General features: G+C 45.8%; 1 protein-coding gene and 1 long non-coding RNA gene across 6 annotated transcripts in view; one reads left to right on the top strand and one right to left on the bottom strand.

The window, feature by feature from the left end:
• The window catches only part of LOC108400518 (uncharacterized), a 116,939-nt gene extending 98,426 nt beyond the window's left edge, over positions 1-18,513 (bottom strand). The window contains exons 1-2 of the long non-coding RNA XR_012127119.1: positions 16,207-18,513; positions 3,457-14,473 (exon numbers count right to left, since the gene is read on the bottom strand). This is a non-coding gene — a long non-coding RNA (uncharacterized lncRNA). The remainder of the gene's footprint in view (positions 1-3,456; positions 14,474-16,206) is intronic.
• Positions 14,823-27,959, top strand: NR2F2 (nuclear receptor subfamily 2 group F member 2). Of its 5 annotated transcripts, none has more exons than XM_017665915.3 (3): positions 14,823-15,609; positions 23,249-23,776; positions 26,492-27,959. In XM_017665915.3, the coding sequence occupies exons 1-3, from the start codon at positions 15,567-15,569 to the stop codon at positions 26,764-26,766; spliced, it is 846 nt and encodes a 281-aa protein (XP_017521404.1). In that variant the 5' UTR covers positions 14,823-15,566; the 3' UTR covers positions 26,767-27,959. The 5 variants fall into 5 exon arrangements, with proteins under 5 accessions (XP_017521404.1, XP_036856369.1, XP_036856371.1 ...); XM_037000474.2 differs by lacking the exon at positions 14,823-15,609 and adding an exon at positions 20,479-21,694; XM_037000476.2 differs by lacking the exon at positions 14,823-15,609 and adding an exon at positions 21,744-21,768.
• The last annotated feature ends 19 nt before the right edge of the window (positions 27,960-27,978 follow it).

A 27,978-nucleotide genomic window follows, 5' to 3' on the forward strand; every position in this document is an offset into this window, starting at 1 on the left:
AAAATTATCTATTTCTGTCAACATTTAAAGATCTGTACTACATCATTTTTTTATCCTCAGCTCAGTTAAACTGTGACTTTAAAATCAAATTTGTATAATTTAAGTTTTCTCCATTTTTGCATTTCATCCCTCAGAAGTCAGAAGCCCAGACTTTAGCTAATTTTCTCAAATTATATGCTGGAGTTTTGGGGAGATTTAAGGATAGATATGTCAAAATGATAGGTTCAGAGTTTGTGATTGATGGTCTTGTACATATAAATGATATATGCCCATTAGATAAAGGAGATTTCTGGGATGAGAAGATTAAACAAAAGCGAGCTTACAAAAATGTCTAAATCCTACATTTACAGAGATAGGGGCAACATCATTCCAGTTTCTGTTTTATTATAAGAAAATAATCTTATTTAACTTACATATGGAAATTCATATATTAATGAGCTGTGAAAAGGTTGTTTGCCTAAAAGTGCATTTTTCATTCCAGCAGTTAAGTGGAAGTTTTATAGTTGCATTACTTTCAGCATCTGCCTTTTAATTCAAGCTTATTCCTGAGTTAAGATTTTTTTTTTACTTAAAATACATGCACTAGGTAAAATTCATCCCAAATACTATTGATGCCTTTATATAAATTGACCACATTTTGTGTTATTTAAAAATTTAAAATCTGAAAACAAAAAAAAGGTCATGGGTTTTTTTTTTTCCTTCTAATCTGTAGTCCCCAAATGACTGCTCATAAAAACAAACTTTACAACATCTTTGAGAATCCCAAAGAACCCTGGTCAAGATATTTTTGGCTAGAAAAGAAAGCAGTTTTGATATTCAAAAATTTGGCCCCCCTTAGTCAATCCCCAAAAGGGAAAAACCAGCTAATCTTAGAAAGATGATAAATTTAAGCGATTCTCTAATCCAAGTGAGTCTTCAATCATGTTTTGAAATACGATCAAACAGTTAAGGACTGGGAAGAGACAAAGTTTTCAAAATAACTCAAAATAGAAAAATCGAGCACTTCTTTAAGCGGTGTTTCTGCTTCTAAATCAGAGAATGAATAGCATCTTACTGGAAAACCCCAGCAAAGTTTGTGCTGGCATGCCCACTTCACGGTAACAAAAAAGAGAGAGAAAGAAAAGAAATCCACTTAACGTATTCTATTACCGGATCACTTAAAACAGTATTAAGCATCATATATTTGCTGGCCAACTATTCCAGGTGTCATCCTAAACAGCAAGTCAGCTAAATATGGACATATCTATACACCTTTGCACAGACTCTAATGTTAACTCATACAATAACTCGGCAGGCACGCACGCTCGCACACGCATGCGCACACACAAACACACAAGCACGAAACCTGACCAGGCTTTGCTCGGATCCTTGATAACTCTGGCATATTGTAAGCCCTGGAAAGAATTTTAATCTACATGGTTTGAAAATAGGGGCCTTTTAAATATGCTGCAAACAATTTGTGATGGTCATCTCTAAAATGCTGCTCCATTATCCTTTTCCATTTGGAATGAATGAGGCTAATTAATTTCAGGCCATACTTGATGAGGTCAGCACCATACGAGGGGTGCGTGCTAGACATTGCTAATCTCTTTCAGCTGAGAGTGATGAATTAAAGATGAAGCATGCCTTTGCAGGCCTAATTTAGAATGTATATCAAAAAACCTACAGCAAATAATACTATACGCTACAACAAAGGAAAACTTGTTCTCTCAGGCTCCCTGAGTTGTGTTCATTTTAAAGACATTTTCAGTCCTCTTTGGAATTCCAGCTGTGGATGGGTGAACCATATCAAGAAATCAACCTCTCTCTCACACATGGCCATGTGGACAAAAAAGCGGGATTAAAGGAAAGAAAAAAGAAAACAAAAACAAAATACAACAATCAGGGTTTGATCCCTTGTGTATTAAAATTCTACCTACACACTGGGCATTTTCCTTTTTTTCTTTTTTTTTTTTTCAGAGCTAGCAGAATGACAAACATCCCAAATTGCCAATACCTGTATTCAAGCAATGACCACCCAGCTCTGCCGGGGCAGCGTGCTAAATGAAGCAGCCTGTTGTTTTTAAAGCAGATATCCTAATGAGGCTTATTAGGTTTTTCCATGTCTCTATTTTGAAAGCCAATAGAGATTGACCAGGTAGATAATGCGATACCTTTTATTAAGCCAAGAAAGAAATTGTAATACAGATAGATGCCTCCAGGCCAAAATGTTCTTAGGAAAGTTAATGCCAAGTCAACTTCCGTGTTGTGAAAAGGGAGGTATTCACTGATGTAAACTCTGAAGAGGAGAAGGAATTAGTCATAAGTTCTCAAGGATGATTATTATAAGTCCCTAAGGGCGACAGGAAAGGTGTTCAGCCCAGAAACGGGAGAGAATGCACCTTGCAAAAAGTATTACAGCGTATCTAGCAAGAGAAACCCTGACAGATTATTCTAATGAGCCGGCATTTCTAACTGGTAGCCACAACAGCTCCTGACTTTGTATCCCAGTAGCCCTCATTAGAACAAAGCTGCTTCGAATTAGGTCTAATCTACATGCTGAATCAATCTTTCATCCCTTTGATTACTTCTGAAAATATTTATATTTCTTAATAATGCACATTTTGTCTTGCAACTTCTGATTAAACCCAGACGAGTGTTCCCAAAGCAGGCCATGTATATGGAAGGGTGATCTGGGACAAAAAAAGGAAGATTAAAAAAAAAAACAAAAACAGGTTTTTCCCATTGGAGAACCATTAGAGAATAAAGATCTAGCAATTTTGGTTATGGAAGCATCAGAGGAGGGTTGTAATAAATACAGGTTGGAGTATTATAGTGACCTAATGGAGATTACAGCAGAGTCTTATTATTATGGGATTCTTCATTGCAGCTTGGACTATTTGGCTGGATAGCTTAATAGATTTTTATGATAAAGAATTGGGGGGCAGTTTAGGAAGATTTCATATCACAGCAAATAAGAACTCCCACTAAGGATCAGATCAAAAAATAGAGAAACAGTTCTAATAGAGACATGACCTAGATGATCTGAAATATGCTTTTTGTTGAATAAGGAGCAGAGTCACTTGACCTCTCCAGACCTCAGGTCTTTCTTCTTGCTTTTATCTGGGAAATAAAGGAGCTGAAGTTTTTCTTATAAGTTTTTTAATTCTATGGTTTTCCAGAGTTGTTGCATCTTAATTATGCAGGGCTCTCTGGAGGCAGAGAGGAAGAAAATGGAGACCTCATCCAATGCTTGAATGTTTCTAACGCCAGTCTTGAGAGATGGAAGCCACATCTTCTCAAAGTGCCCTGCAGGTCTCCCCAGAGAGACTGTTGCCTCTGTTCCCCCCACTTCTTTCTGTTTAGACACCATGACTGAAGGAAGCACCCAAAAGGAATGCCCATAGTTTCATTTGACCCAACCACCCCATTTTAGAGAAGAGGAAAATAAAGGCCAAATACATTAAGGTTACATACCCCGTAACTGGTAAAGCTAGAATTCAAATCCAGGTCTCCTTATTTCCAAAGCAGGCTCTATTCTGCTATGACACATGGCCTCAGGGTCCGAGGGATTTTTATATTCCAAAACTCAGTAGGATTTCTGGTAACTACTCAGTACAGTTGAAGATTCCCTGCAATTAGAAGCAGGGATAGGACAGTGGGTTCGGATGTAAACTTACTAGATTTGAATAACATGTCCCCAGTTTACTAGCAATGTGAGTTTCTGTAAGTCCCTAAGCTCTGTAAACTTGGTGGGTTTTTTTCTCTCTTGGAAAATGGAAATAATAACAGTATCTAGCTCAGAGACTTATACAGAGATTAAATAAAATAACGTGTATATTTACCATAGTTTTGGTATATGGAAAACATTAGCTACTATTAGTATCATTATCTTCTTCTTCATTTACATAATGACTTGCAGTGAAGAGACCCTGAAAGGAGCCTAGGAGACAGAGGTATGAATTCGGACTGTGTTCCTCTTACCTCTATGGCCTCAGGTAACTCTCTGAGCCTCAGTTTACTCATCAGAAAAGTGAGAATTCAAAATATCTGCCTGTGCAGGATTTCAGTAAGAATCAAATGAGTTATGCATGTGAGATGACTTTTTAAACAGGTAGCACCCTATAAAAATACAAAGGTTGATGGTTTTATCAAAATATTATCACTCCTGTTTTGGAAAGCCTCTAGATGCCTAGAGTTGGTTAACAGATAATAAAAGATGTAATGCCAGTTTTGTTTCTCAAATAAATCACCTTAGGAATCAGATGTATGAAACACCATTAAATAATAAAAGAATAAATTCATTTCCTCTCTTATCACCATCGTCCCCTATTTAACCTGCTCTGCTGTTCTGTACATAAACTTGCAATTTGCTCAGTTTTGTCTTACCAAAGGGTTAGATGACAATTAGGTCACAAGGACATAATTTAGAACAGGAAAACAGCAAACCCACTCTCTTCTTTGCCTTCCAAGTAAAAGAGAGAAATTCTCAAAACCAAGAAAACACATTTTATGAAATAATAAATGATGGCTTCCAAGAAACCTTCATACCCTCATTAAATACTATCAAATTTGCTATTGACCAGCTGTCCATTGCATTAAAAATACATTCTTTATTGATACAATTTTGTTTAAGCTAAGGAAGCATCGTGGGATGGGGAATTGTTTTCTGAGTGGGATTATTAAAACAGTTGAGGCCTAAAGGTGTATGTCTATTTTAAAAAGAAATTTTCTGATTGCAGATAACTTCTCAATTTGATTTAGTGTCGAACGATAGTGATGGGGTTGATAAGTGAGCATTCATCGGTAATTCATCTTGTGCTGGTAGAAATTTACAGCAAAGCAGTGCTTTCCCAACAGTGACAAGCCCTATTAATCTTCCTCAGACACATTTCAATAGGTGTTCCCATCTGTGGCCAACATCTAAACATTCTGGCATCACTGGCGACTTGAAGACACCTTCATTTCAAGTTACACTAGTGAAAACGTGATACTAGATTGTACTCAATATTTTAACCTAATTCTCTCTTTTCATTCAATTAGCCTTTCTTGCCTGGATTTTCTGCTCATGTTGAACATCATTTCCCAGGGAGAGCTCTACAAGATTTGGTTTCTTGAAGATGCACCGTCTCCCCCAAGGTTAACAACCAACAACTTTTTTGCAAATGAAAATTGCGTAGATTCCAATTCCGACAGTCCTTGGCCTCTGATTGCACATGTCCTTAGGAAGTAGAACCTGCTCAAAGCCCACGTGTGCATTGAGAGGGCTGAGGAAAAGGGGAAGGCTATAAAATCCATTTGTGTTCATATTCAGAAAGCAATTTATTATCCTGAACTATGATGTTTAATTTCAGTGCGGGGGAATGATGGGAAAGGGAGAGGCAATTAGCAGAGAGTGGTGAAAAAGAGGCCCAGCGTTCAAACAGCCACATTTACTCAACATATTCACTCCATAGGATAAAACCCCTCTCCTCTGCCTTTGCATCTGCTGGAGGACCTCCCGTTAGAGAAAGAAATACAATAATCACTTTAGGGAGAGATTATTTCACTTAAATTGCCTTTATTCTACAAGCAACATGCTCTATCTGGCTGCAAGGTTAGCCTAGGTGAAAAATGTGGAGGGAGTGTTTGATTTTGGATTGCACCTAAGTGCTTTTTTGTGTCATTTTCAACCTCATAATGGGTTTGGTCTTGCAAAGAAATAGGATTTGAACAGCATTTTTCTTGTGCATTTTAGAGATCTTTCAAAAGGGAAGACTCTCTGACACATTCTTACTTTGGAAAGGTTAGATGTATCTGCATAATGAATGGAATTTTTTTTAACTTAACTGAACTTGTTTTGTCCATATTTGACCTCAAATGTGTTACTAACATGTGCATATATGTATAGACAGATCCATAAATGACAAAGATATGCATTCTCAAAAAAGTCTCCCTCTGTAACACAAGTTATTTTTCACAATAATCATTTGAGTTTGTTATAGATCTCAATAATCTTATTATAGATGGCAATTTTAAATGTGCCATATTAATAACTTGCTATCTGAGACAAATTAAGTCCTTACATGTCAAAAGCACTCGGCACTGGATTATCTACAAGACAAGTATTTATTGAATAAATGTTGAGTCCAATTTCATTTTAATGTGACTGACTGTATGTTTCAGCCTCTTAGGCAGAGATAAGAACACTCAGACCTATAACTGTGTTGCAACATTACACCTAACTTGTCTATTTCTATTATTGTCCCCTAACTTAGAATATGGAAAGAAAGAAAGCTTTTTTTTTTTGGAGGTTGTTCTGAAGAGCAAGGGGAGAGATAGAAAAACGGCTGGCATTCAGCCTAAAGAGAAATCATTGAAACAAATTAATCCTATGCCGTTTAAATTGACATGGTAATCCATCATCAGAGAAGGCAAACTCCGAAAGCAATCTAGAATCTGCCCTGCTCTTTCACTGGCCCTGGAGGCACAAAGACAGATAGTGAAGGAAGGAAGGGGGAAATCATAAAAGTTGGGAATGCCTGACAAAATAATAAAATTGCTTATATCAGCTCTCATTGTCCTGCCTTTGGAAAGGAGAGGTTAACTTTTAACACTTGCTTTCCAAAGTTTACCTCTAAGTGGTAGCTCTGCTCCGAGGGTCTGCCTCCATCTCCAGGTTCCCAGGCTTCTGACTGGAGTCTAACCACTCACTGCCAGCCGAGTTTAAAATGTAGACCACCTGGGATCTCTGGTAGCACTCAGCAGTCACACAGAAACTTTCCCTAAAGTGGTAAGGGGCTTCTTAGGTGGGGTTCTAAGACTGGGGTTTGGTTTTGTGTTTTGTTGTTATTTTGGTTTTTTGGTAGGTGAGAGTGGCAGGCAATATTTTTCTTCCTTTTTTCTCCTACGATCACCTTGTTTTGCACTTGATGAAAAAGAGTGTTATAATTTTTTAAGTAAAACTTTCACAACGTTCTTAAAAACTCAGGCAAGCCATCATGCCTTAGCTCTGATCTGGATCTTTTATTCTGGAGGCTTAATTCTCAAATCTTCCTTCACTTCAAAAAGCCTGTGATGATATGTTGCTAAAACTTGTTTAAATTCAAAATTTGTATATAAAATTGAAGTGTCCCATCTCGGTAGATAGATAAGAGGACTCTTCATTAAGAGTTCCATTATAAAAACAGTTAAGCCTGTATTTCCAACACTCTGATTCCTAGTTCTGTTGTTTTTTGTTTTTGATTTTTCTCTCTCTCATTAGCTCCTATATGTAATGTTTTTGTTTTAGTTTGTTGGGGGAGGGGACTGTGCTGAACCTCACCTCCTCCTTATCTGGACATGCAAATTTAAACACAGAAATTGATGTTTTTCAATTTAATAATGCATTAAGCTATAAAAGCAAGACAATTTGAAAATATTTTTTGATCTCAAAAATCCACCCTGTTAACAATAGACAAGTGTGTGAAGACCAAAACCCAGATACCTTAGTGCCAAAGGCAAAGAGGCAGAAGGACATGAATATAAACCATACCCAACAGCTGTCCTATTGAAACTTATCTAGGACAGAGTTGCTTCTAGTTTATTAAGAATACTTTATATGTTGCTGAAGCTTCAAAGTAAACATCATGCCTCCATTCTATAATTAGAATTTTTATTCACTGGTTTTTAAAAGGAGGTGAATAATTCTTGCATATTGACTAATGCTTTTTAAAGTATGCAAGCAAAAAAGATAAAGGCATTACCAGGGTAAATAAGGGGAGAGTTAAAGGCTCTGATATAAAATATTCATCCATAGTCATGCCAGTTGTAATTTTGAGAGTTGGTAGGAAAGAAAAATAAGTTTAGGTGTTGTTTGTGCTTTTTTAAATAGAACCTCAGAAATTTAAATAATAGTTCTTCAATAACTGAACATTTGATAATGCTTTCTGAAAAAGATCTAATGTCTTTGAATTGGTTTTCAGTTTGTAAACAATGTATACTTTAGCAAAATAGTATAAATTTTAAAAACCATTAAATTAACCAAAAATCATATTAAAAAATCAAGGAGTAAATGAGTGTGTCTTAGAGTCTATGAAGAAAAATATCTTTTTCACATCCCCAATTCCTCCCACCCCCTGATTAAATTTTACAATGCTAGCTTCTTTCTAATTGTGTGGTAATATGGCAACAAAATGAAAATCTGCAACATAAATTTCAGAGTCAATAAATAAGTTATTAACATACATTCTGCAAAGAAATGGGGTGTGTTACATTTTTAACTTCTCCCTGACATGTGATGTGATGTGGTCCTGTCAATACCCAATGTGACATTTCTCACTAAGTCAATATTCCCTTCCTTTTATGTTTTCACTTTTGCTTTAAACTATTTTGAGTGATATCATCTCAGTTTACCTGAATCAAGTGTTTCATAATCTCTTCAATAAGGCTGATTAATATATTATAAATTATAATGGTCAAATAGGAAAAGTAACTTTCTCTGTCCTATGCTTAAAATAAAAAGAGCAGTACACATTTTATTTAAATGTTTACACTTTTCAAACTCTCAAGCCGATACTTCCTATGGTAGAGAAGCTGTATATTATGTTAAACAGCCTCCTCTTAATTTTGCACAGAAGTCCTTTATTTTTAATGTGTGCCTTCAACATTTCAAGAAATCAGCCCTTTTAGAGGCGAAATGCCATTGGTAATTAATTAAATATGTTTCCTAAATTCATACATGGTTTTCTATTATAACAGTGTGTCTGTCTGTCTACTTACTTCTCTAATTATATGCCTTATATTGAAACTGGGTTTTTTACCTTCTAAAAACTAATAGAGTAGAAATTAGTCCTTAAATTATTTTTCTCCTTCTGAAATTCCCTTGAATTTTTGACTAAAGGAAATCAATTCAGGTAAATCCCCTTTGTTGTTCTGTTTGTTTTTTATTTAAGTACACTGATGCAGCTAATTAACAATATTAATTTATCTGGATATTTGTCTTACTAACACCTTACCATTTAAATGACTGGCACTTGATGCCATTTGATTAATGTTTTTTTTTGACATACCAAAAATGAACTGTCATTTTAAAGATTTCATTACCAGGCTCTTGAGAAAGAGAAAAAAATTATATAGAATCAGACAATCTCTCCTCAGTCAGTCCACTTCTGTATAAGAACTGATGTCCACATGGCTTTAGATGTCTTTAGAACTTTCTCAGCAGGAGTTACCTTGCAATATAATATTAAAAGCATATACATCATCCTTGGTAAAATGTGTAGCAAGTCCCTCATGCTAGCATCTCTAGCCAGAGCCTATTCTCTTTTAATTCCTCACTTCACTGAAAAGTAAAATAAATAGTAGCCTATCACTGAATTTTTAAATAAATGTATTAGGCTAAAAAGCTCACCTTTTGTTTAAATGCTCTGCCAAAACTACCACACTGAAAACTGATGGTTTTACTTTGAAGTGTCTTTCTATGATTCTGCAAGGCACAATAGCTTTACCATTACTGAGTTGCTTCAGCTTGTATTTCAACAATAGTCATTCCAAAAAGCTCATTCAAAACTCTTTTTTTTGCACTGCTTTCTACCAGACCCCCGACATGTACACATGAGTGACAGACTCTATCTAGTGCTTGAGTATATGAACCCTAATCCATCATGAAACTTCTAACACCATAAGAATATATACACACCCATGTGCATACAGATTCAAGCACATAACTATTGTATAACTACCAATTAAAATACCACCAGGTTTGAAGCCAAGATATATTTTCCTAATCTCATCCGGATTTTATGGCTACAATTTGGCAATTGACAAGATTCTAAATTAGCTTTTATTTAAATGCAAGGATGTAAAATACATGTTGGTTTGTTGGGTTTTTAAACCCTCTGCCACAATAATCTATTGTTGTGAACTGGGTGGTCAGTTAAATGGAAGAGAATATTTCACTACTTTATGTTTTCTTATTCCCTAAAGTCCATCCCCATGGAGTGAGATGATGGATGAGACTGTTGTCTCTGAATGGAAAACCTTTCTTAGGAAGGGTGGGGATGGGGGAGACCAGCGAAGAGCAGAAGACTCTAAAATCCTTGCAACTAGACAATTTACCCTTCCTTCCTCACTCCCTTCCTCCTTTCCTTTCTTTGCTACAGCCCCTTTGGTTTATTAGTGTTGTTAACCTTCGCACTGGCCAAGACCAAGAAGGGTTAAAAGAGACCCAGCTTCTGACAGCCTCCAGGTCAGCAATGCTCTGGAGCTTCCTTCCAAGGAATTAGAGGATTACCGTGGAAGGAACTGGAGGCACCAATCGCCTCACACCTGAAAACATCTCTCCAACCCACTGGGATTCACATTTTTAAAAAAAGAAAGAAAAAAAAAGTCTCCTTTCTGGAAAACGGTTAATTGGATCAGCAGTTATATTTCCTGGTGCACCGAGGAGTCAAGAAGGGCATCCTGAACCGAATTCCTCAAGCTGCCAAGAAAATCAAGCAATTTGGGGAGGGGGAGATAGATGATGATAGATAGATAGATAGATAGATAGATAGATAGATAGATAGATAGATAGATAGATAGATAGATAGATAGATAGATAGATAGATAGGCAGGCTATCTGCTTCTTCAGAGAAAAAAATTTAGGAAAAGGTCAGGAACAAGAAAAAGAAGAAGGGACGAAAAAGATTCTCCTCCTTTCTCACCTTCCACCCCTCTTCCCCTCCCCCCCCCCAAATTATTGCCTCCTTGATTATTTGCAGCTGTTTCGAACCTCAAGGTTTGTTCGCAGTAGCCAGCAAGACTCCCGCTTCCAGAAGTGAAAAGCCATTTTCGCGCCAGGACTTTGCTGCCTGAGTTTCGTGAGACGGTTTTCCTCTCCTTCCCAGCAAATTCCCTCCAAAGCCTTGCTAACTTCCCCAAGTCCTGCCAGCCTTTACACCTCCGTCGCTGTAGGCTCCTGCGCCCAGCCTTGGGGCCACAGACCGACTGCCATCCCTGGGGTATGCCTCGCTGCCCTCAAAGCTGACTTCCCGCCCTGGAAAGAATGAAAGACGTCCTGGGGGCCCCGTTGGTGTGCGTCACCCTGCCCCTGCCTCCCTCCTCGGCCCCAGAGTTCTGCCCACCCCACCTGCCCAGGGGCCCCGAGCCTGGAATCCACTCGCCCTGCGGTCCGCAGCGGGTTCCGCCACCCGGCGGCCGCCCTCGACACCGGGCGGCTGGGGAGGGAGAGGCAGCCAGCGGGGCTGGGCCGCTGCGTCCTCTTTGGGAACATTAAAGGAGACCAGGGGCAGAGGTTTATTAATAGAAAGTTAGGGGAACTGCGGGTCGCGGCTGGGGGAGAAACGCAACCCGTGTGGGCCACACCTTTACTCCAGGAGGCTGTCGAGAGAGATCGCTTCGTGCGGAGACCTGGCAGCATCCCCGCTCCGGGGCTGCCAGCCACTCCCTGGCCACCTGGCCACAACCACTGACGGCGTGGAGCCTGTGGCTCCCAATTCTTTGGCCACGCGGCGGCCCGCGCAACCCTCACCGGGCGCCGGCCTGGGAAGCCCGGCGGCGCTGGACTCCCTCCCGCTCCCTGCGCCCTCGCGTCTCCCGTCGAGGAGGGAGGGACGGAGGCCTGGGCTGGGAGCTACCTGGCGGTGGTCCGGCCGCCCCCCTCGTGGCCTGCTCCCCCCCACCTCAGCCTCGCCAAATCCCTGAAAGCCCCGGCCCCCTTCGTCACCCCGGGGGCTTCTAATCACTCCGTATCGATTTGCCTAACTCTTTTCATCCCGTTGAAGACACATCTTAAAACACTCCAGCCCGGAGTGTGCTCTGGGCTTTATCCACACTAATAAAATGATTTACCCTTCTCTCTGCGCTCTCCTCACAGAGGAAAATCGTTCGAGCCCCGGCTACTTGTGTGTGATCAGTAAATATTTAGTGCGGTGACATCCTTAGCTAGGCTTCCGATCGATTGGGGGACCACCGGGAGGTGCTCACGGTCCGGGCGGGGCCCCGCCGAACCCGCCGAGGGGGCTCCTCCCGCCCTCGCCTCCGGCCTCTGATTTACAACCTCTGCAACCAGCCAAGGGGGGCGAAAGCGCGCCTGGAAAATTGGCTTTTCAACCTTTTTACTTTTGACATTCAGCCACCTCCCCAGGCTCTAATTCTTGCCCCTGCTCCCTCCCTCCCTCTCCTGCCCTGACCAAAGGCGCCCCGTGCGCCCCGCTCGCCCTTCCCGCCGCCGCGCGCTGCGCGGGCGCCCCCGCGGTCCGGGGACCACCTATCACAGCCCTGCGCCGCGACGCGGGGAGGCCAGGCCTCTGCTCCGGGGGTCGTCGCCCTCGGGGGGCGCTGCCCGCCCTCGCCGCACCGGGGGAAGAGCCGTGGAGACGCCCAGAGCTACGTTCGCCCAACGTGAAGTCGCTCTCCTCGCCACCTTTTTTTTCTCTGACCTTCTGTCATTTCCCCATTTGTGCGGTCGGTCCTCGACGCCCCTCGGGCTGTATGGCGTCGGGTGGGAACTTTACTTTCCTCGCAGAGACGCTCTCTTTCCTCAGAAGTGAAAAAGCGCTTAGCAGAGGTGTTGGAAGAGAGCCTTCTACCCTGATCGTGGCCTCCAGAGGTCTGTGGCCGAGGCAGTAAGAGTGTTGGCGACCCCGGGGCTCCCGGCCTCCCCGCGGGCGCACACTCTTGCCTTATTGCAGGGCCGTGCCCTGGACCTAGACACTGCGCAGTGGACCCGACCCGAAGTGAGGCGTAGCCGGCCCTCGCCCGCTCCTACGGGACCCACCACCTCGGATGGCTACGGAGCGCGAGCAGGAGGTTTGAGGGCTACTAAGCCCCTGGGCTTGACCGCCCCCTTCCACCCCGGGACGATGATGGAGAAGAGTCCAACACTGTCGCCCACCTGTTAGCCGGCCTGCTCCCCTCTCACCTGGGGCCCGGGCCTCTGCAATTCTCCCGGGCCCAGGCAGGAAGGTGAGCGACCTCGCTGTGCCCACGGACCCTCCCCAACGCTAGCGCCCTCTCCTTTGTCCTTCACGTGATTCTCTAAACCGCCCTATCCACAGACTATATCTTTATACTAATGCATACTTAATTGGTCCATCTTGACTGTCCACATAAAACAATTTAATTAGGGTGCTTTCTTGCTTTGGAGTGCAAAGAAAAAAATCTGCCCAGTGCTTATTGTATTTAGCACCAATACAGGCAGAAAATGTAGCACAAGTTTTTGGTTGAAAGAGCACCTCTGTGCCCATTGAAGGGCGTTGATCCGAAAAGACAGAAAGGACAAGTAAAATCGATTTGAAGCGACCCTCTCTGTCCCTTTCACACCATTCAGAAACTCCATTCCTTCTAAAACAAAGACCAGCGCCTTGGGAATTCTCAAGGAAAAAGAGTCCAGTTCCACAAGCCTACCGCACTTTTAAAATTTCCTCAGTGTTGCCCTTAAAACCTGTTCTCGGTTCTGTGCCCCCCGCAAGCGTGTTTCACAAGCACCCCCCTCCGAAGCGTCAGGCAGTAGGGCTGACAACCCACTCTTCCACTCGCTCGGCCTTCTCACCAGGCCAAAGCAGACTTTTAGGGTTAGTGCAGCCCTCACCTTTGACCCTCAAGATCCGAGTGGCTGCCACACAACAGAGCGCGAAGCTACAATTCAGGGCAAACTTAAAAGAAACCAAAACAATGCTTCTCACTCCCAAACCCGGAGAAATCAGTTGTGGTTCCGCTGCCTGAACCACCTTCCCCAATAACCACCTCCACCCTCAACTTTTTTCATCTCTTCTTCTGCAGTGCACTACTCTAGCCACTCTGAAGGAGAGGACTTTAGTTGTCAGGCTGCGTCGCTGGGTTGCGGGTGAGTTGTCCTCCATTAGGAACCCGAATGCCAGGTTGTCCGACAGGCGCCCAGGCTGGGGAAGGCAGTCATTGATCAGACCTGGCAGAGAAGGGAGGAGGGAGAGGAGGGCAGGGAAGGGGAGGGGAGAGGTTGGGCTGTGATCACCTTCACCTGCCCTGAGCCTGGTCCCCCCACCCCCCACCGTTCAACTATCCCTCGACCTTCTGCTGGGGTTACAGGGGGCGGGGGCGAAAGGAAGGAGGCACCCCCGAGTTACACAAGTGGCCTCCTTCTATGCAGAATGAGTTCACCACCTCCCAGAGGAACCTCACCATCTATCCACTCCATATAACTGATGAGACAAACCGCAAGGAAAAACTTCTGTAGCCCATATTTATGGTATTAATGAATAGTTAAAAAAAGATTTACACTTCTTATGATCAATATTCTGAGTTATTTCGCTCAAAGTATATAATTACAGTGTCTTCAGAGTTTTCATCATTGTTTGAGGTGGCAAAACCATTTGTAATTTTCATTAGCCAGTAAACATGTAATTAACATTCAGCACTGTGTTTAACTTAATTCCTGTTTAAGACAAGGACAAGAAGCAGCCGAAGAACGTTAGTTCCATTTGTCAAGCCTGACATACATCTTACCATAACAGTTTCCTAAAATAAAAGATCCGTGTTTCCCCATTATTCTTCTCTTAAAACAAAACAAAACAAAAAAAATACGTTAGTTAAAACTATATTAAACTGCAAGAGGCCGCATAGTTTATTCTTAATTTTCTCTAGTTACTGTATTCCTGCGTCCTTTATTCATGTTGAGAGGTGGATGAAGGGAGGGGTTGAATTAAGCATTCATCATCTGAAGACCTGAAATGGGGAACCCCTCCCCCCAAAAGAAATAGGTTTCCTCTTCAGGAAAGTTCTAGAAAGGGGAATAGACAGCGGGGGGCACAAGTCTTCAGTGAAGGGGGAAAATCACTTGGGGGGATTTAAGTTAAAAGTAGAAAATGAGGCTTGCAATGGATTCCTAGTAAAAATGTTGCCCTCCTGTTTCAAGTCCTATCTTTGATCCAGGGAAAGGGGAGCCTGTGTGCCAGTCTGCCAGGCTGCCGCTTTTTCCCCCTCCTCTCCCACCTCTGTGGGGTTTTTTTTTTCCAACTTGCTTTAGGATTAGCCTCCATCCCTCTCGACCCCAAATAGTGGAATTTGGCTGTGCCTCGGGTCACCCTGCTCTGCAGTATCGCCTATAGTTGTTGGCGGTTTTCTGCTGAGGCTGAGCCGTTTGCTCCAGCCTCCGACTAAACTCATTAAGTTGGGAGATTTTTTTCAATTGGACGGGTGTTTTTAAAGTCTCGTCTTTCCAGCCCCAAACAAGGTGTAACAACGCACTCTTCCTTCTAAGGAATGAGATGAGAGACAAGGATCACTCCAGACATCTCCTACCTACGGTTTGGGGTTTTTTTTCTTAAAGGCGAGGCTTGCATTCCTCAGCAGCTATGTACAAAGCTCCCTGAAACCTCATCTTTCTAAAGTTAGCGTGCTGGGTTTTCCAAGGCTGAGAGCGCCTAATACATGGGGAAGCACTTCTTGAGGTGGAAGATCTCTCCCTTCACCTTTCCTCTTTTTCCCTGCAGGCTAGTGCCTACTTTTTATCAGTTTGCACAATCGCTTAGATAAACACCGAGGAGGAGATTCTCTTTAATTATCAAAGACACATCTTTTCAGGGGGCCAACAAAGCGTTTATTTCACCCGCCAAACTAAAGGAGAGTTATTCCAGTTTAGAAGGAAGATGCAAGCTGTTTGGGACCTTGAACAAGGCAAATATGGTTTTGGTATGTTTACTTACAGTATTTTTTTTCTCTCTCTCTTTCCTTTCTCACTTTTCTCCTTGTGCTGTGTGGGGCTGGGGATGACTTGGGGCTTTTCAAAAAATCGGTTTGCTATCGTGTGTGAAATGCCTAGACTGTGGTTTAAGGGATTCGGGAAGGGGCAACAGTCAATTCAATGCATTGCCATATTTTATTACATGTGTGTGATAGGAGAGGTGGTGGAGGGAGGAGAGGGGGGAAATACAATTGCAAAGCTGCCAAAATATGATTAAACCTAAGCGTAAAGACTGCGGTGCCTCCCTTCTCCTCGTCCTGTCTCCTCAAACTCATTTCCTTCGATAGAGCAAACTAAAAACCAGTCCTTATAAGCGTGTTTTTCCAAGCAAGGACGACTCGGTTTTCTAGCAAAGGAGCTGCTAGGCTTGCATTAAGTATCAGAATTTTCTATTCGATTTGCCTCTGCGCTTCATTTTGCAACCTTGTGCAACTGACAGCCAGCCAGGCAGGGAGAGAGAAACGCTCTGCCGGGCGCCTCGGCCGCGGCTCGGGGAGGCGAGCGCTCGGCTAAGCTAGGAGAATCGCGACGAGCAGGGTACTCACCATCGGGCGGGGTGGTGCAGCTGGCGTGCGATTTCAGGCAAACGTTTACCTTTTTGCTGTCTATTGCAACCGCGTCGGGCTGACTTATGAAGCAATTCTGCGCTCTGTCCAGAACGTTCAAGGAACGGTGCCTCATTTTTTAAAAGCCAGCGAGAGAGACGACAGAGACAGAGAAAGAAAAAGAGAGGAGGGGGTGAGGGGGATGCACATAAACCCAGTTCAGGGGGAAAAAAGAGAGAGAGAGAGAGAGAAAGAAAGAAAGAAAAATCATCACCTCTCTGCCAGTGACTCGAGAAATGCAGAGGTGGCGAGATCCGAGTCCGGTCCGACCAAGCCAGAGCCAATTAATTTTAAATCCTGGAGAATAATTCAGATTAAAATGTACAGAAGTTTCCATCTCCAATGCCTACGTGAACCCAAAGTCGTTCCCCTTTAAGAGCTCCTTTTCTTTTAAAGTTGAATTTAGGCAGCGAGGACTCTTACACTAGGGGGCAGACAGATACTGTACTTGCTCCAATCTTAAGCAATTTTTTCCCTCCCAGCATATGCTCTGATTTAGCACTGTAAATTTTTCAGAGGACCCAACTCTGACAGCCCCTGGTGATTTTCAAAGTACCACAAGCCAGTGGTTAAAAATTGCATTGACTTGGAAGTTCAGAGGGACACAATGGAAGCCCCTTTGCCTATTCATGGAGCTCCAGTGTGGTGGAAGAGAAAAACACACACGGACTAGATTGAGGGAAAGGAAGAATTCAATGAATCCTGGTGGACAGAACTGGTTTCTACTGAGTTCAGAGTTAAACTCGCCATTTGCTGGGGTCTGTATTCATATTGTGATTTAATCTGTAGAGAATTACAGCAATCAGGCCACTTTCTGCAAGAAAATCATATTCCTGGGTGGGTTTTCTTTTCTTTTGCTTCTTTTCTTTCAGAGTAAAACAAACGTTTTTCCAACTTTCTCCGGCCAAATTAAAGCTTGCCATCCTTCTCATTAAAATAAATTTACATCTGCAATGAAAGACTGGGCTGATTTTTAAAAATAATAATAACATTGATATTTATCTTTTAGTCTTAGAGCCCTTTTATTCAAGGAAAATGAGCATCTCTGAAGAAGACATTTTAAAATATTTTTCTCTTTTTTCTCAGTCTGCAGTCCTCCCTATTTTATGCAGTAAAATTAACTACAAATGATAAGGTCTCTCTCTCCTTTTTTTTTTTTGCTTTTTAATAGCATCCCATAATTGAATGAGTCCTAAAATACAGAGTGAAACATCTCTGACTTGGTGGCAGCCGTGTGGTCAAGTGCCTTAGCGGGCTCCAGTTCTGTAGGAAATGATTGGGAAATTCTTCATTTTAAATCTGAAGTCAGAGTGTACTTCAAATACCAAAAATCTCTGAGTAAACTTAGGAAGCTCTTCTTCCTCAAAATTTTCCCACTGCATGTCTGCAAAAGGTGATCTTGCTATGGAAGTGTCTGCACTCAAGAGGCAAGATTAAGATTTCTCTACAATCAATTATTCTCATCTTCTATTAAATTGAGATGAGAATGCCCATTAGATTTCCTATCTCAACCCATCCCCACCACATCTCTGCTGAGTTTGCCCCTAATCTACTGACATTTGTAGCATTAGGCAATTCCTTGTATCATAAAGGTTGAAAGAAAAAAAAAACCTTCTCTTAAGTGATTTCTTTTCCATCTTTCTTGTCCTCTTTGGGAGAAAGTTATATTGTGTCTCTAATCAACCTGAAATTCTCAGCTTGGCTTTGCTCTGTGGCAATCTCATTACACACCAGGTTTTTGATAGTTTAGTGTCCACTATAGGTTGTTTTTTTTTTTACAACTTTCAAATAATCCCAGCACCTGCAGCTTTAGTGAAATATGTGATTTCAGCAGAGTAAGTTTTCAGAAATGAAGCGTAAAGAGAATTTTTCCTCCCCTAAAAACTAGCCCATATCTGCCTACATCTTTGGTTGGTCCCTACCTTATATTCTGCCTGTTGAAAGGGTATTGGATACTAAATGCAATCTACATATGTGAATTATATGTACAATTTACTATTTTTTAACTCTTACATTTTGTCAGTTTTTTGAACTATCAAAGATGCTTTCCTGTGGCCATTAATTTACTTTTATATGTTCATGTTTTCCTGAAGCTCAGCGTATTTTGTGTAAAAAAATTTTAATTGTTCCTAAACCTGGTTGGCTTACCAGTTTAGATTTTTCTTGGTGCAAAGTATGTGTGATAGAGTCACAGTTTTGTTCTAGAAATGTTGAATAATCATACTCCATTACAATCTTGTCATAATCAAACAGGTTACTGCATTGGAATATAGTGTGTTCTGGGAGGCAATTCTAGATGTTTGGTGTTTAAAACCAAGTACCCTGGAATTCAGAGACAGCCCTGTTGATAATTTTAGCACATTGAGCAGAATGGCATAGGCTGTGAAGTTGTTCTTATTGCCATGAATCTCTCGAGATAGAATGTGACTTGTGTGTGGTTCTTGTGACTTGTACTTGATATTATTCCCAATTTGGGGCAGAATCTCTGGGTGTGTTTTAATGACTATATGAATGCTTAAAAGGAACTTGAGGAACAATGAAGTCCGTACTCAACTGTTCTATGACCTATAAGCACAGTCGCTGAAGTCTTTGTCTGTGTACATTGATAAATGTGCATCTGATACCATGTGCGCTTACATGTTTGTAGAGAGGGTATGCACTGGGGAGGCTGGGAGGCTGCCTCCACTTGTCCATCAGTGGGCAGATGGGTCTTGTCACCTCTTACCACGACTGGGTGTGTGGCAGGACGTTGACCTGTGAGTTAGCTACCACTAACGAGAGAGTATAAAGTTGGGGAAAATTGATTTTAATTGCGTCATGACAATGAAATGAGGTCTACTTCTGCTTCTCAGCATCCGAGATGCTTTATTTGAGCAATTAAAATGTCAGGCCACATACCTGTGAAATGTTAACCCTACAAGGAAAAGACAGACACTGAATGGCTTTTTTTCCTCTAAAAAAGAAAAAAAAAAGGAGCCACCTAACCAAGCAAATTATCAGTTGATTAAGACAAGAGTCTACCATCACCCCGATCTGACCAAATCTTTCGTTTGGAAAACGCCTGCAAGCTCGGTTCGCGGTACCTTCCCACCCCCACCCACTACCCCTATGCAAAGAAACCGGAGAACTTTTCTCTTTCTCTGGCATTGTGGGCACAAAGATGTGCCGGGCGTCCCGGGTGGAGCGCGAGCGGCGGATTTCGTGGCATTGCCAAGTTGCGAGAGGCGAAGTCCTCGACTCCATCCGCAGCCTCTTGCGGAGCCTTTAAGAGGCGTTGTACGCGCCGCGCTCCTCTCCCCGCTGGGGCGGAAACCTCGGGTGCTGGATGCGGGGAGCGCGGGGGCCGCCAGCCTGCTGCAGCCACGGGCCCATCCCCCGCTCGGCGGCGGCAGAGTCCCGCCCCTCCCGGCCCCCCTGCGCCCCCCGCGCGCCCCGCGCCCCGGCCGCGACGCCGCTCGCGCTAGGACCGGGCTGAGCCCGCGGCCGCCATGGCGGGGCCGCCGCGCTCCGGCCAATGACGGCGAGGGGGCGGTGCGCGCGCGCCTGGCCAGGCCAACCCCGGCTGCTGCCTTATAAGGCGCGCCGTCGCCATGGCAACGTGCGCTAAGTTGCAGCAGTCGTGTCAAAGTTCACTATATAGAGAGCTCAGTGAGCTGATCGCGGAGCAGCCACTTCTGCCAGCCCCGGCGCCTATAAATCGCATTCCCTCCCGCGCCCCCCTTTTTAGCATATTTGATCACTTTGATTCTCTGTTCTTTTCTCTCCGCGGTGTGTGTGTGCGTGCGCGCGTGTGTGTTTTCTTCTCCTCCTCCTCGTCTGCCCGAGTTGCCTCCTTTCTCCGGGTGTCTTGCTGCCTTTTTTCCCTTCTTTCATTCTTTCTCTCCGTCTTTCTCTCCCCCCTCTGCGCACGAAGGATGTGCTTCTAGGTGGTGATCTGCCCTCCTCTCTCTCTTTTATCATTTCTCCCCCGCCGCCGGCGAGCTGACTCTTTCCCTATGTGTGTGAGGCGGCGGCGGCAGCAGCGGCTCCGGCGGCGGCAGCAGCGGCTCCAGCGGCTTCAGCGGCGGCGGCGGCGCTAGACGCGGCGGCTCCGGGCCCGACCCGGCGGCTCCGGCGGCGGCGGCGGCCCGCAGGGAGCGGCGAGCGGCCTCCATCCGGCGAAAGCGGGCGGCGGCGGCCGGAGCGAGCGAGGCGCGCGCCGGGCGCCCGCGGCAGGCGGCGGCGGCGGCGGCCCAGCGCCAGGACGACGCCGCGCAGCGCCCGACGCGGACCACGTTCATGCTGATTCCCCCGGACCCGGGCAGTGCTCCGGCCACTCCGCGGGCCGCCGGCCTCCGCCCCGGCCTGGCCGGCTCCCTGGGCGCGCCCGCGACCGGCGCCTCGGCTCTCCCAGCCCTCCTGATTTCGATGGCTTTCCTGAATGGCTGACTGTGGGCTGCGCTGGACTTGGCCCCCGGACAGTCGCCTCTCCTCTTCTGCCTCCTCCTCCGCCTCCTCCTCCAACTCCTCGGCACCGCAGGTCTGAGCGCGACAGACAGACAGAGAGAGAGGGAGGGAGAGAGGGAGAGCGAGCGAGATCTTCGGAGAGATTTTTGTTTTGCCTTCTACTTCTGTCTTGAAGCCAGACAATCGACTTGCCGCTCGCCCTGCCCTCCCTCCCTCTCCACGTTCCGCTCCCACTCGCTCTCCCCGGCCCCTTCCCCTCCCCTCCGGGCGGAAAGCCCCCGAAACCAACAAAGCTGAGCCGAGGGAAACAAACAAAACAAACACACCGGGCCAGACCAGCCATCGACAAAACTTTGCAAAAACAGAAACAAAAAAGGAAAACCTAACCAACCTCAACCAAGCAGCCCCCGAGCCACCCGGGGCGCCCTCCCGCGCCCTCTCGCACCCTCGCACACACAAAAGGCGGCGCGCCGGGGCCCGAGACCCGGGAGCCGCCCGCCCGCAGCCAAGGGAGCAGGAAGCCCGGACGCGGCCCCCATAGATATGGCAATGGTAGTCAGCACGTGGCGCGACCCCCAGGACGAGGTGCCCGGCTCACAGGGCAGCCAGGCCTCGCAGGCGCCGCCCGTGCCCGGGCCGCCGCCCGGAGCCCCGCACACGCCCCAGACGCCGGGCCAGGGGGGCCCGGCCAGCACGCCGGCGCAGACGGCGGCCGGCGGCCAGGGCGGCCCCGGCGGCCCGGGCGGCGACAAGCAGCCGCAGCAGCACATCGAGTGCGTGGTGTGCGGCGACAAGTCGAGCGGCAAACACTACGGCCAGTTCACGTGCGAGGGCTGCAAGAGCTTCTTCAAGCGCAGCGTGCGGAGGAACCTGAGCTACACGTGCCGCGCCAACCGGAACTGTCCCATCGACCAGCACCACCGCAACCAGTGCCAGTACTGCCGCCTCAAAAAGTGCCTCAAAGTAGGCATGAGACGGGAAGGTATCGGCCTCTCCTTTCTCCCCCCCTCGCCTGGGGTCCCGGGGCCCTGGGTGCGGTTGGCTAGCCTGCTCTGGGTAAGGACCTGAAGCCCCAAGCTCTTCTCTTCGCATTGCTGCTGACCAGGGCTTTCAAATTGGGGAAGCACGTTCTGCACTGGAACCCAGACCCCCCAGTTCCGCATGCTTTGGCCGACTGATTGCCTCCTCCACTCTCTCTTCGGGCTGTTTCATTATCTTTGCGTTGATAGCGAGTTCATTCGAGTTCGCCTTTCTGCAGGGGATGGGGTGGTGGTGATGGTGGTTTTAAAGCCTGCGTTACTTCTCTGTCTTTCAGTTTTTCTCTCCTTGTTTTTCCTGCATGTTCAACATATGTCCCTCCTCCCTACCCCCTCCCCAGCCCCCACCCTCTGAAAAAAAAAAAAAAGCCGACCTGAGATTGTACTTTTGTACAGGAGGTTCAAATTACAAATGGCAATTTTATGCACTTCGCCGTATTAACGCTGCCGCCCGGGCAGCGCTCATGTGACCCTCCGTGGATTAACATTCTGCTAAAAAAAAAAAAAAATACCTCTGTTTTCTTTTTTCCTTTCACTTTTGAAAGGAGGAGAGCGCGATAGGGAGTAGGGAAAGGGTGGGCGAGGGGCCCGGGGCGGCTGCTTTCGCTCTGCGCGAGTTGGGTCTTTGTGATATAAAATTCGCCGAGCGCCGCGAGCCGGGCTCGGCCAATGGCGCGCTCCGCGTCGGCGCGGGCTCCGGGTTGGGGCGAGCGAATGCCGGGGGTTCTTTGTGTTTCTGCGAGAGCGACTCTCCCGGTCCGGCGGCAGATAACAGCCCGGGCCCGGGCCTCGCCGGCCCTCTCGGGCCCTACCCGGCTGCGCCGGCGCCGGCCGCCTGCTGCCCGCCTCTCCCCGGCTGCCTCCCGCCTCGGCCGGCCTCTCTCCGCCCTCTCCCTCCGTCTCTCCCCTCCGAGCACACTGATGAGTCAGCCGGCCGCCAGACCGCGGCTCTCCGCGCGTCCCTCGCCGGGGCTTCCCCGCCGGGCCGGGGCCGGGGCTGCAGGGGCTGGAGGAGAGTCGTTCGGGGAGGCCTCGGGCCGTCTGGGGTGAACCCTTGTGTCTTTGGCGAAGGTGTCTCACCCTCCCCCCCAGACTCGCCCCTCCCGCTCCCGCTCCTCCAATCAATAAGAAATATCAGCTGTTTAGCAGTAAAGAAGAAAGATGCCCCCAGAATGCTACATCCCGCCCACTGTGCCGGGACCCCGAGGCAAAGTGGCCAATTCTGGGTTCTGGGCGGTCCAGCCCCAAGCGGGCCTCGGAGGCAAGTGTGCCGCCCTGGCCGCCAGAGCTTGCCTGGGTGGCAGTTTGAGAGGAGTCCCGGCATCCTGGGGACTCCCAGGTCGGTGGCCCTGGCGCGCCTGTGAAAGGGGCAGGCCTGCCTGTTCTTGCGCGGCGCGGGGTCTGGGTCAGCTGGGGGTCTGGTTGGGGCAGACCCTGCTCTGGGAGCTGGGGAGCAAGGCTAGTCATTAACTGCGGACTGTCTCCTTTCCTCCCCGCAGCCGTGCAGAGGGGCAGAATGCCGCCCACCCAGCCAACCCACGGGCAGTTTGCGCTGACCAACGGGGACCCCCTCAACTGCCACTCGTACCTGTCCGGATATATTTCTCTGCTGCTGCGCGCGGAACCCTATCCCACGTCGCGCTTCGGCAGCCAGTGCATGCAGCCCAACAACATCATGGGCATCGAGAACATTTGCGAACTGGCCGCGCGGATGCTCTTCAGCGCCGTCGAGTGGGCCCGGAACATCCCCTTCTTCCCTGACCTGCAGATCACCGACCAGGTGGCCCTGCTTCGCCTCACCTGGAGCGAGCTGTTCGTGCTAAACGCGGCACAGTGCTCCATGCCCCTCCACGTCGCCCCGCTCCTGGCCGCCGCCGGCCTACACGCCTCGCCCATGTCCGCCGACCGGGTGGTCGCCTTTATGGACCACATACGGATCTTCCAAGAGCAAGTGGAGAAGCTCAAAGCGCTGCACGTCGACTCTGCCGAGTACAGCTGCCTCAAGGCCATAGTCCTGTTCACCTCAGGTAGGAAGGAGCGCTACCCTCTCATGTTCAAAGGCGCCTAGCCCAGAATTAGGGGCCAGAGAGTTTGGGAGCCCCCATAGTGAGCCCAGCCTCTCCCGTGAAAAGCCAAACTGTTGAGTGCAACTTGGAGTGGGAACTTTGTAGAGCTGCTGGGCCCCACCAGGCCTGCCCTGGGGAGGGGAGTGGAAAGCTGGCTGCTGGGGGGATGTTTCAGACACAGACTCTCAAAATGAGCCATGGGGTATATAGCTTCTCAGACCACTTCTCCTCCTGCCAAACTGGGACACATGCCCCTGCTCCCTGTTATCCCAGGTCCTCTGGGCCAGCTGCGTCTGTGGAATTTCCTCTGCCCCATGGCTCTCTGGGTCCCCCTGAATGAGCCTCCAGGAGACACCCCTGGGTGCTGGAGCAGCCCTGGCATCACCCTTGCAAGGAAAAGTTTGCCCGAAAACCCAGTAGGAGGTGGGGCTCTGGGCAAATGTAACCTGGGGGCCTCAGTTCAAAATCATATCCTTATTACAACCACGCAGACTGCCAGGAGAAGGCAAAAACTGTCAGGAAGGGGCAAGAGGAAAAAAGGGGCCATCGTGGCTCTCCACAGTGTTCGTAGGGGGCTGAGGTCTCTGGCCTCTAGTTTCCTCTGCCCGGGCAAACACTTAGAGGCAATTTTCAAACAACCCAAAGTGTATGCCAACTTGGACTGTATATAAATGTTGCGGGAGATATAAAACCGTCATTGACTGCATTGCGAAATCTAATTAGTTTGCATGTAGTTTGAACTGAGTGAGTAATAGACGTAATATTATTAATTAACTCTTGAGGCCAAATGATTTTTGAAGGTGTCTGGCTTTACACTTTGGGCCACACCTGAGCCTTTTGGCTGCCTCCGGGTTGAGTTCAGCACAGCCCAGGTGGGTGTAAATCACTCCCTCCACATTCTTGTTCTGAGTTGTCAGCTGATTCCTTTGTCACGGCTGAGAGGGGAAAGGGGTTCCCAATTCAGAATAATGAACATTTGGAAGTTGGCAGGGCTTGGAACCTAGTCACCCACTGCAGTTTGTTCAGCTTGTATTCAGGACACTAGGAGAAGTGTGTAGGTCATGTGGCAGACAAAAAAAATCCAGTTTCTTATTGTTTGAAGAAAATCTGGGGACCCAAGATATTAGGTGAATCTATTGCAGGTTCTCAATCTTTAATCCACTGTCTCGTACACACTGCTGCTTTCCACATAAAATCCCGCCACATAAAATCCAAATTCTACCTTCCAGAGTCCTTAGGTAATCAATTAAAGGGCAGTGTCGGGGCAAGGAAGAGCTCTATGCAGAGGCTTGGATCTGGATTATTCTTCTCTGGGGACCTGTCATAACTAGAGCATTTGCCTGATGCAAATGTACAGGCAGGATACTCCCCAACCCCACAGCCACCTTCAGCCCAGTCCACAGCACAACACCCAGCCCACCTTCCCAGACGATGGGGGTGATTGTTAATTTCTTGATATCATTGTTAGCTCTTAGACTTACCCTTGGTCTTTCAAGGAAAGAAATGCCTGATATTGTCGTAACAGTTTAATTTATTACTATTTGCAAAATGTAGAGGCCTGTGTGAAGAATGCAAATTGCCTCACAAAGAGATAAAGGTTCTTGTTATCTGATTCAGTGGGAGACACAGAGTACTGATACAGAGGGATAGAATCCTATGCAAACAGATCCTTTAAGTCCTGACCACAGACACCTATGCATTCTGTAGACATGCAGAGTCCTAAGGTACACACATGAGGAGATTGCATGTGTGTTCTGGTCTTTGGGATGGAGGTGGTGGTGGCTGTTTTCAAGTATCTGTTTTAAGGATTCACACTATGCATGTGTTAGCCCCTGTCTTGTCTGGGGAGTCCTAAAAGGTCAGGTCACAACCTGCACCGCCTCCACTGAGAAGCCTTTCATTTCAAAGGCACTTATTGTATTTAAACGTATCCAAAAAAGAAGTGTTTTCCTGAAGATAACGGGGAGGGGAGTTCTTTTTTGCAGGGACTTTGGTTTAAAAAAATTAAAGAGGGGGTGGTAGGAGAAAAGGGACAGAGAAGAAAAGGGGGGAAAAGAAACAGCTCAAATGAACAGAGAGATCACAGTTTGCATGGCTGCCCTTCAATAGGCTAAACTGACAAGATCAGTTTTAAAGGGCCACTTAAATCAGTTTCAAAGACTGGAGAAAAATGAGTCGCCCTCTTTGGGGAGAATCTGAGACTGGGTCGAGGACGCCATTACTTGGGGCTGGGCCAGGTTGTAGCCCCCCCCCACTATATAATTATAAGCCAAACTATTATTGACAGAGAAGAAGGGGGAGGAGCACTGACAGTTTTGGTTTCATCTGTTTGTCTGTCTGTTTACTGACTTGAGCCAGATTCACCCAATGCACTTTGCTTGGGCCTCTCAGTGACCAAACCTCAGGACTGGGACAGTGAAAGCCTGCAAAGCACTGAGCTGTATTTTATTTTAAAGCAAATAGCCCAGGACCATCTCATGATCTCCCTGCCCAACTCCCCGCCCCCCCTTCACCCAAGTTTTCAGGACGGAGGCATTTGTTCCAGCTCCGGTTGGGGCAGTTTGACACAGCACTGTACACACACTTCACGTGACCCATTTCAAACCTCTTAATCTGATGACTGAATTCTTCTTCTTCTTCTTCTTCTTCTTTTTTTTTTTTTTAACTTTCTTCCAGATGCCTGTGGTCTTTCTGATGTAGCCCATGTGGAAAGCTTGCAGGAAAAGTCCCAGTGTGCTTTGGAAGAATACGTTAGGAGCCAGTACCCCAACCAACCAACACGATTCGGAAAGCTTTTGCTTCGCCTCCCTTCCCTCCGCACGGTCTCCTCCTCAGTCATAGAGCAATTGTTTTTCGTCCGTTTGGTAGGTAAAACCCCCATCGAAACCCTCATCCGGGATATGTTACTGTCCGGCAGCAGTTTTAACTGGCCGTATATGGCAATTCAATAAATAAATAAATCAAAATAAGAAGGGGGAGTGAAACAGAGAGAAAAGGCAAGAGACTGGTTTGTTTGCTTAAATTCCTTCTGTTAAGAAAGGATATAAAAGGATGTTACAAGTTTGCTAAAAGAAGAGAGGGGAAGAATTTAATGGACTGTGAATTAAAAAAAAAAAGACTGTCAAATGAACTTTTACAGAATGCATTAAAAAAAAAAACTCCTGTGTCGGTCAGAACAACTTGCTACTTATCATTTTTGTATAAAAAAGAAATTAGTCTTTTTCTTTTTTGGTAAATTTTTGAAAAATATTGCTAAAAGTGCATTTAAGGAGATTGGGAGAAAATTAGCAGAATGGAGAAAGTAAGTCTTTTTTTTTTTCCAAATTATTAATTGTCCTGTGTCTATGTACCTCTAGCTGTTCTTTTTTGTACTTTTCTGGTTCCAAACCAGTTTACTCTGTGGTTCTATAATAAGTTTTGATATAATCTTGGCTTCTTAAAAACTGTGTATCCTTAAAATATATGTTCTGCAAGAATTAAAACTGAGTCCATGAAAATATCATAGGAAGACATAAAACTTTAAAAGGCAACTCAAAGATGATGGAAACGCACTTACAAGTGGTTACCAAAAATTTTAGGTGATGTTGAGCACTCTAATTTGAGAACTGAAGGAACCACATACAATACTTAACTTCCCCTACCCTGCCCCCCACACCCACCCCAAAGATACCATGACAAACCTAGCTTTTTAAAAATATTTTAAGAAAGAGAATGAACTGTGGAATTTATTGGCAGCCAAGGAATGTGTCCAAGACACATGCTGAGGTTTTGAATAAAAAGTGAACTTTTGTAATTTGAATTGGGTCCCGCTTAGTTCTTGAATTGTTATGAAAATCCTATATCTGTTTGTATATTTGCAAACCCTTTGTATTATAATTGTTGATATTTTCCCTTTTTAAAAAATACCATTGAAATCAGCATGACAAAATAACACTGTTGGCACTTATAGGTAACGTGATTGATTCAGTATCTTAGAGTTTACAGTTTGTGTTTTTAAAAAACTGAAGGTTTTTTTTTTTAAGTGCAACATTTCTGTATACTGTAAAAGTTATAATAACTGAACTGTTTGGTCGAGTCTTTGTGTGTTATATTCCAAGGAAAATTGAAAGTATTCAGAAATTAAAATATTATTTGATATCTGAAACCTGTTTGGCTGTCCCCAC

The sequence above is a fragment of the Manis javanica genome, chromosome 18 (genome assembly GCF_040802235.1).
Source record: "Manis javanica isolate MJ-LG chromosome 18, MJ_LKY, whole genome shotgun sequence".
NCBI classification, from domain to species: Eukaryota; Metazoa; Chordata; class Mammalia; order Pholidota; family Manidae; genus Manis; species Manis javanica.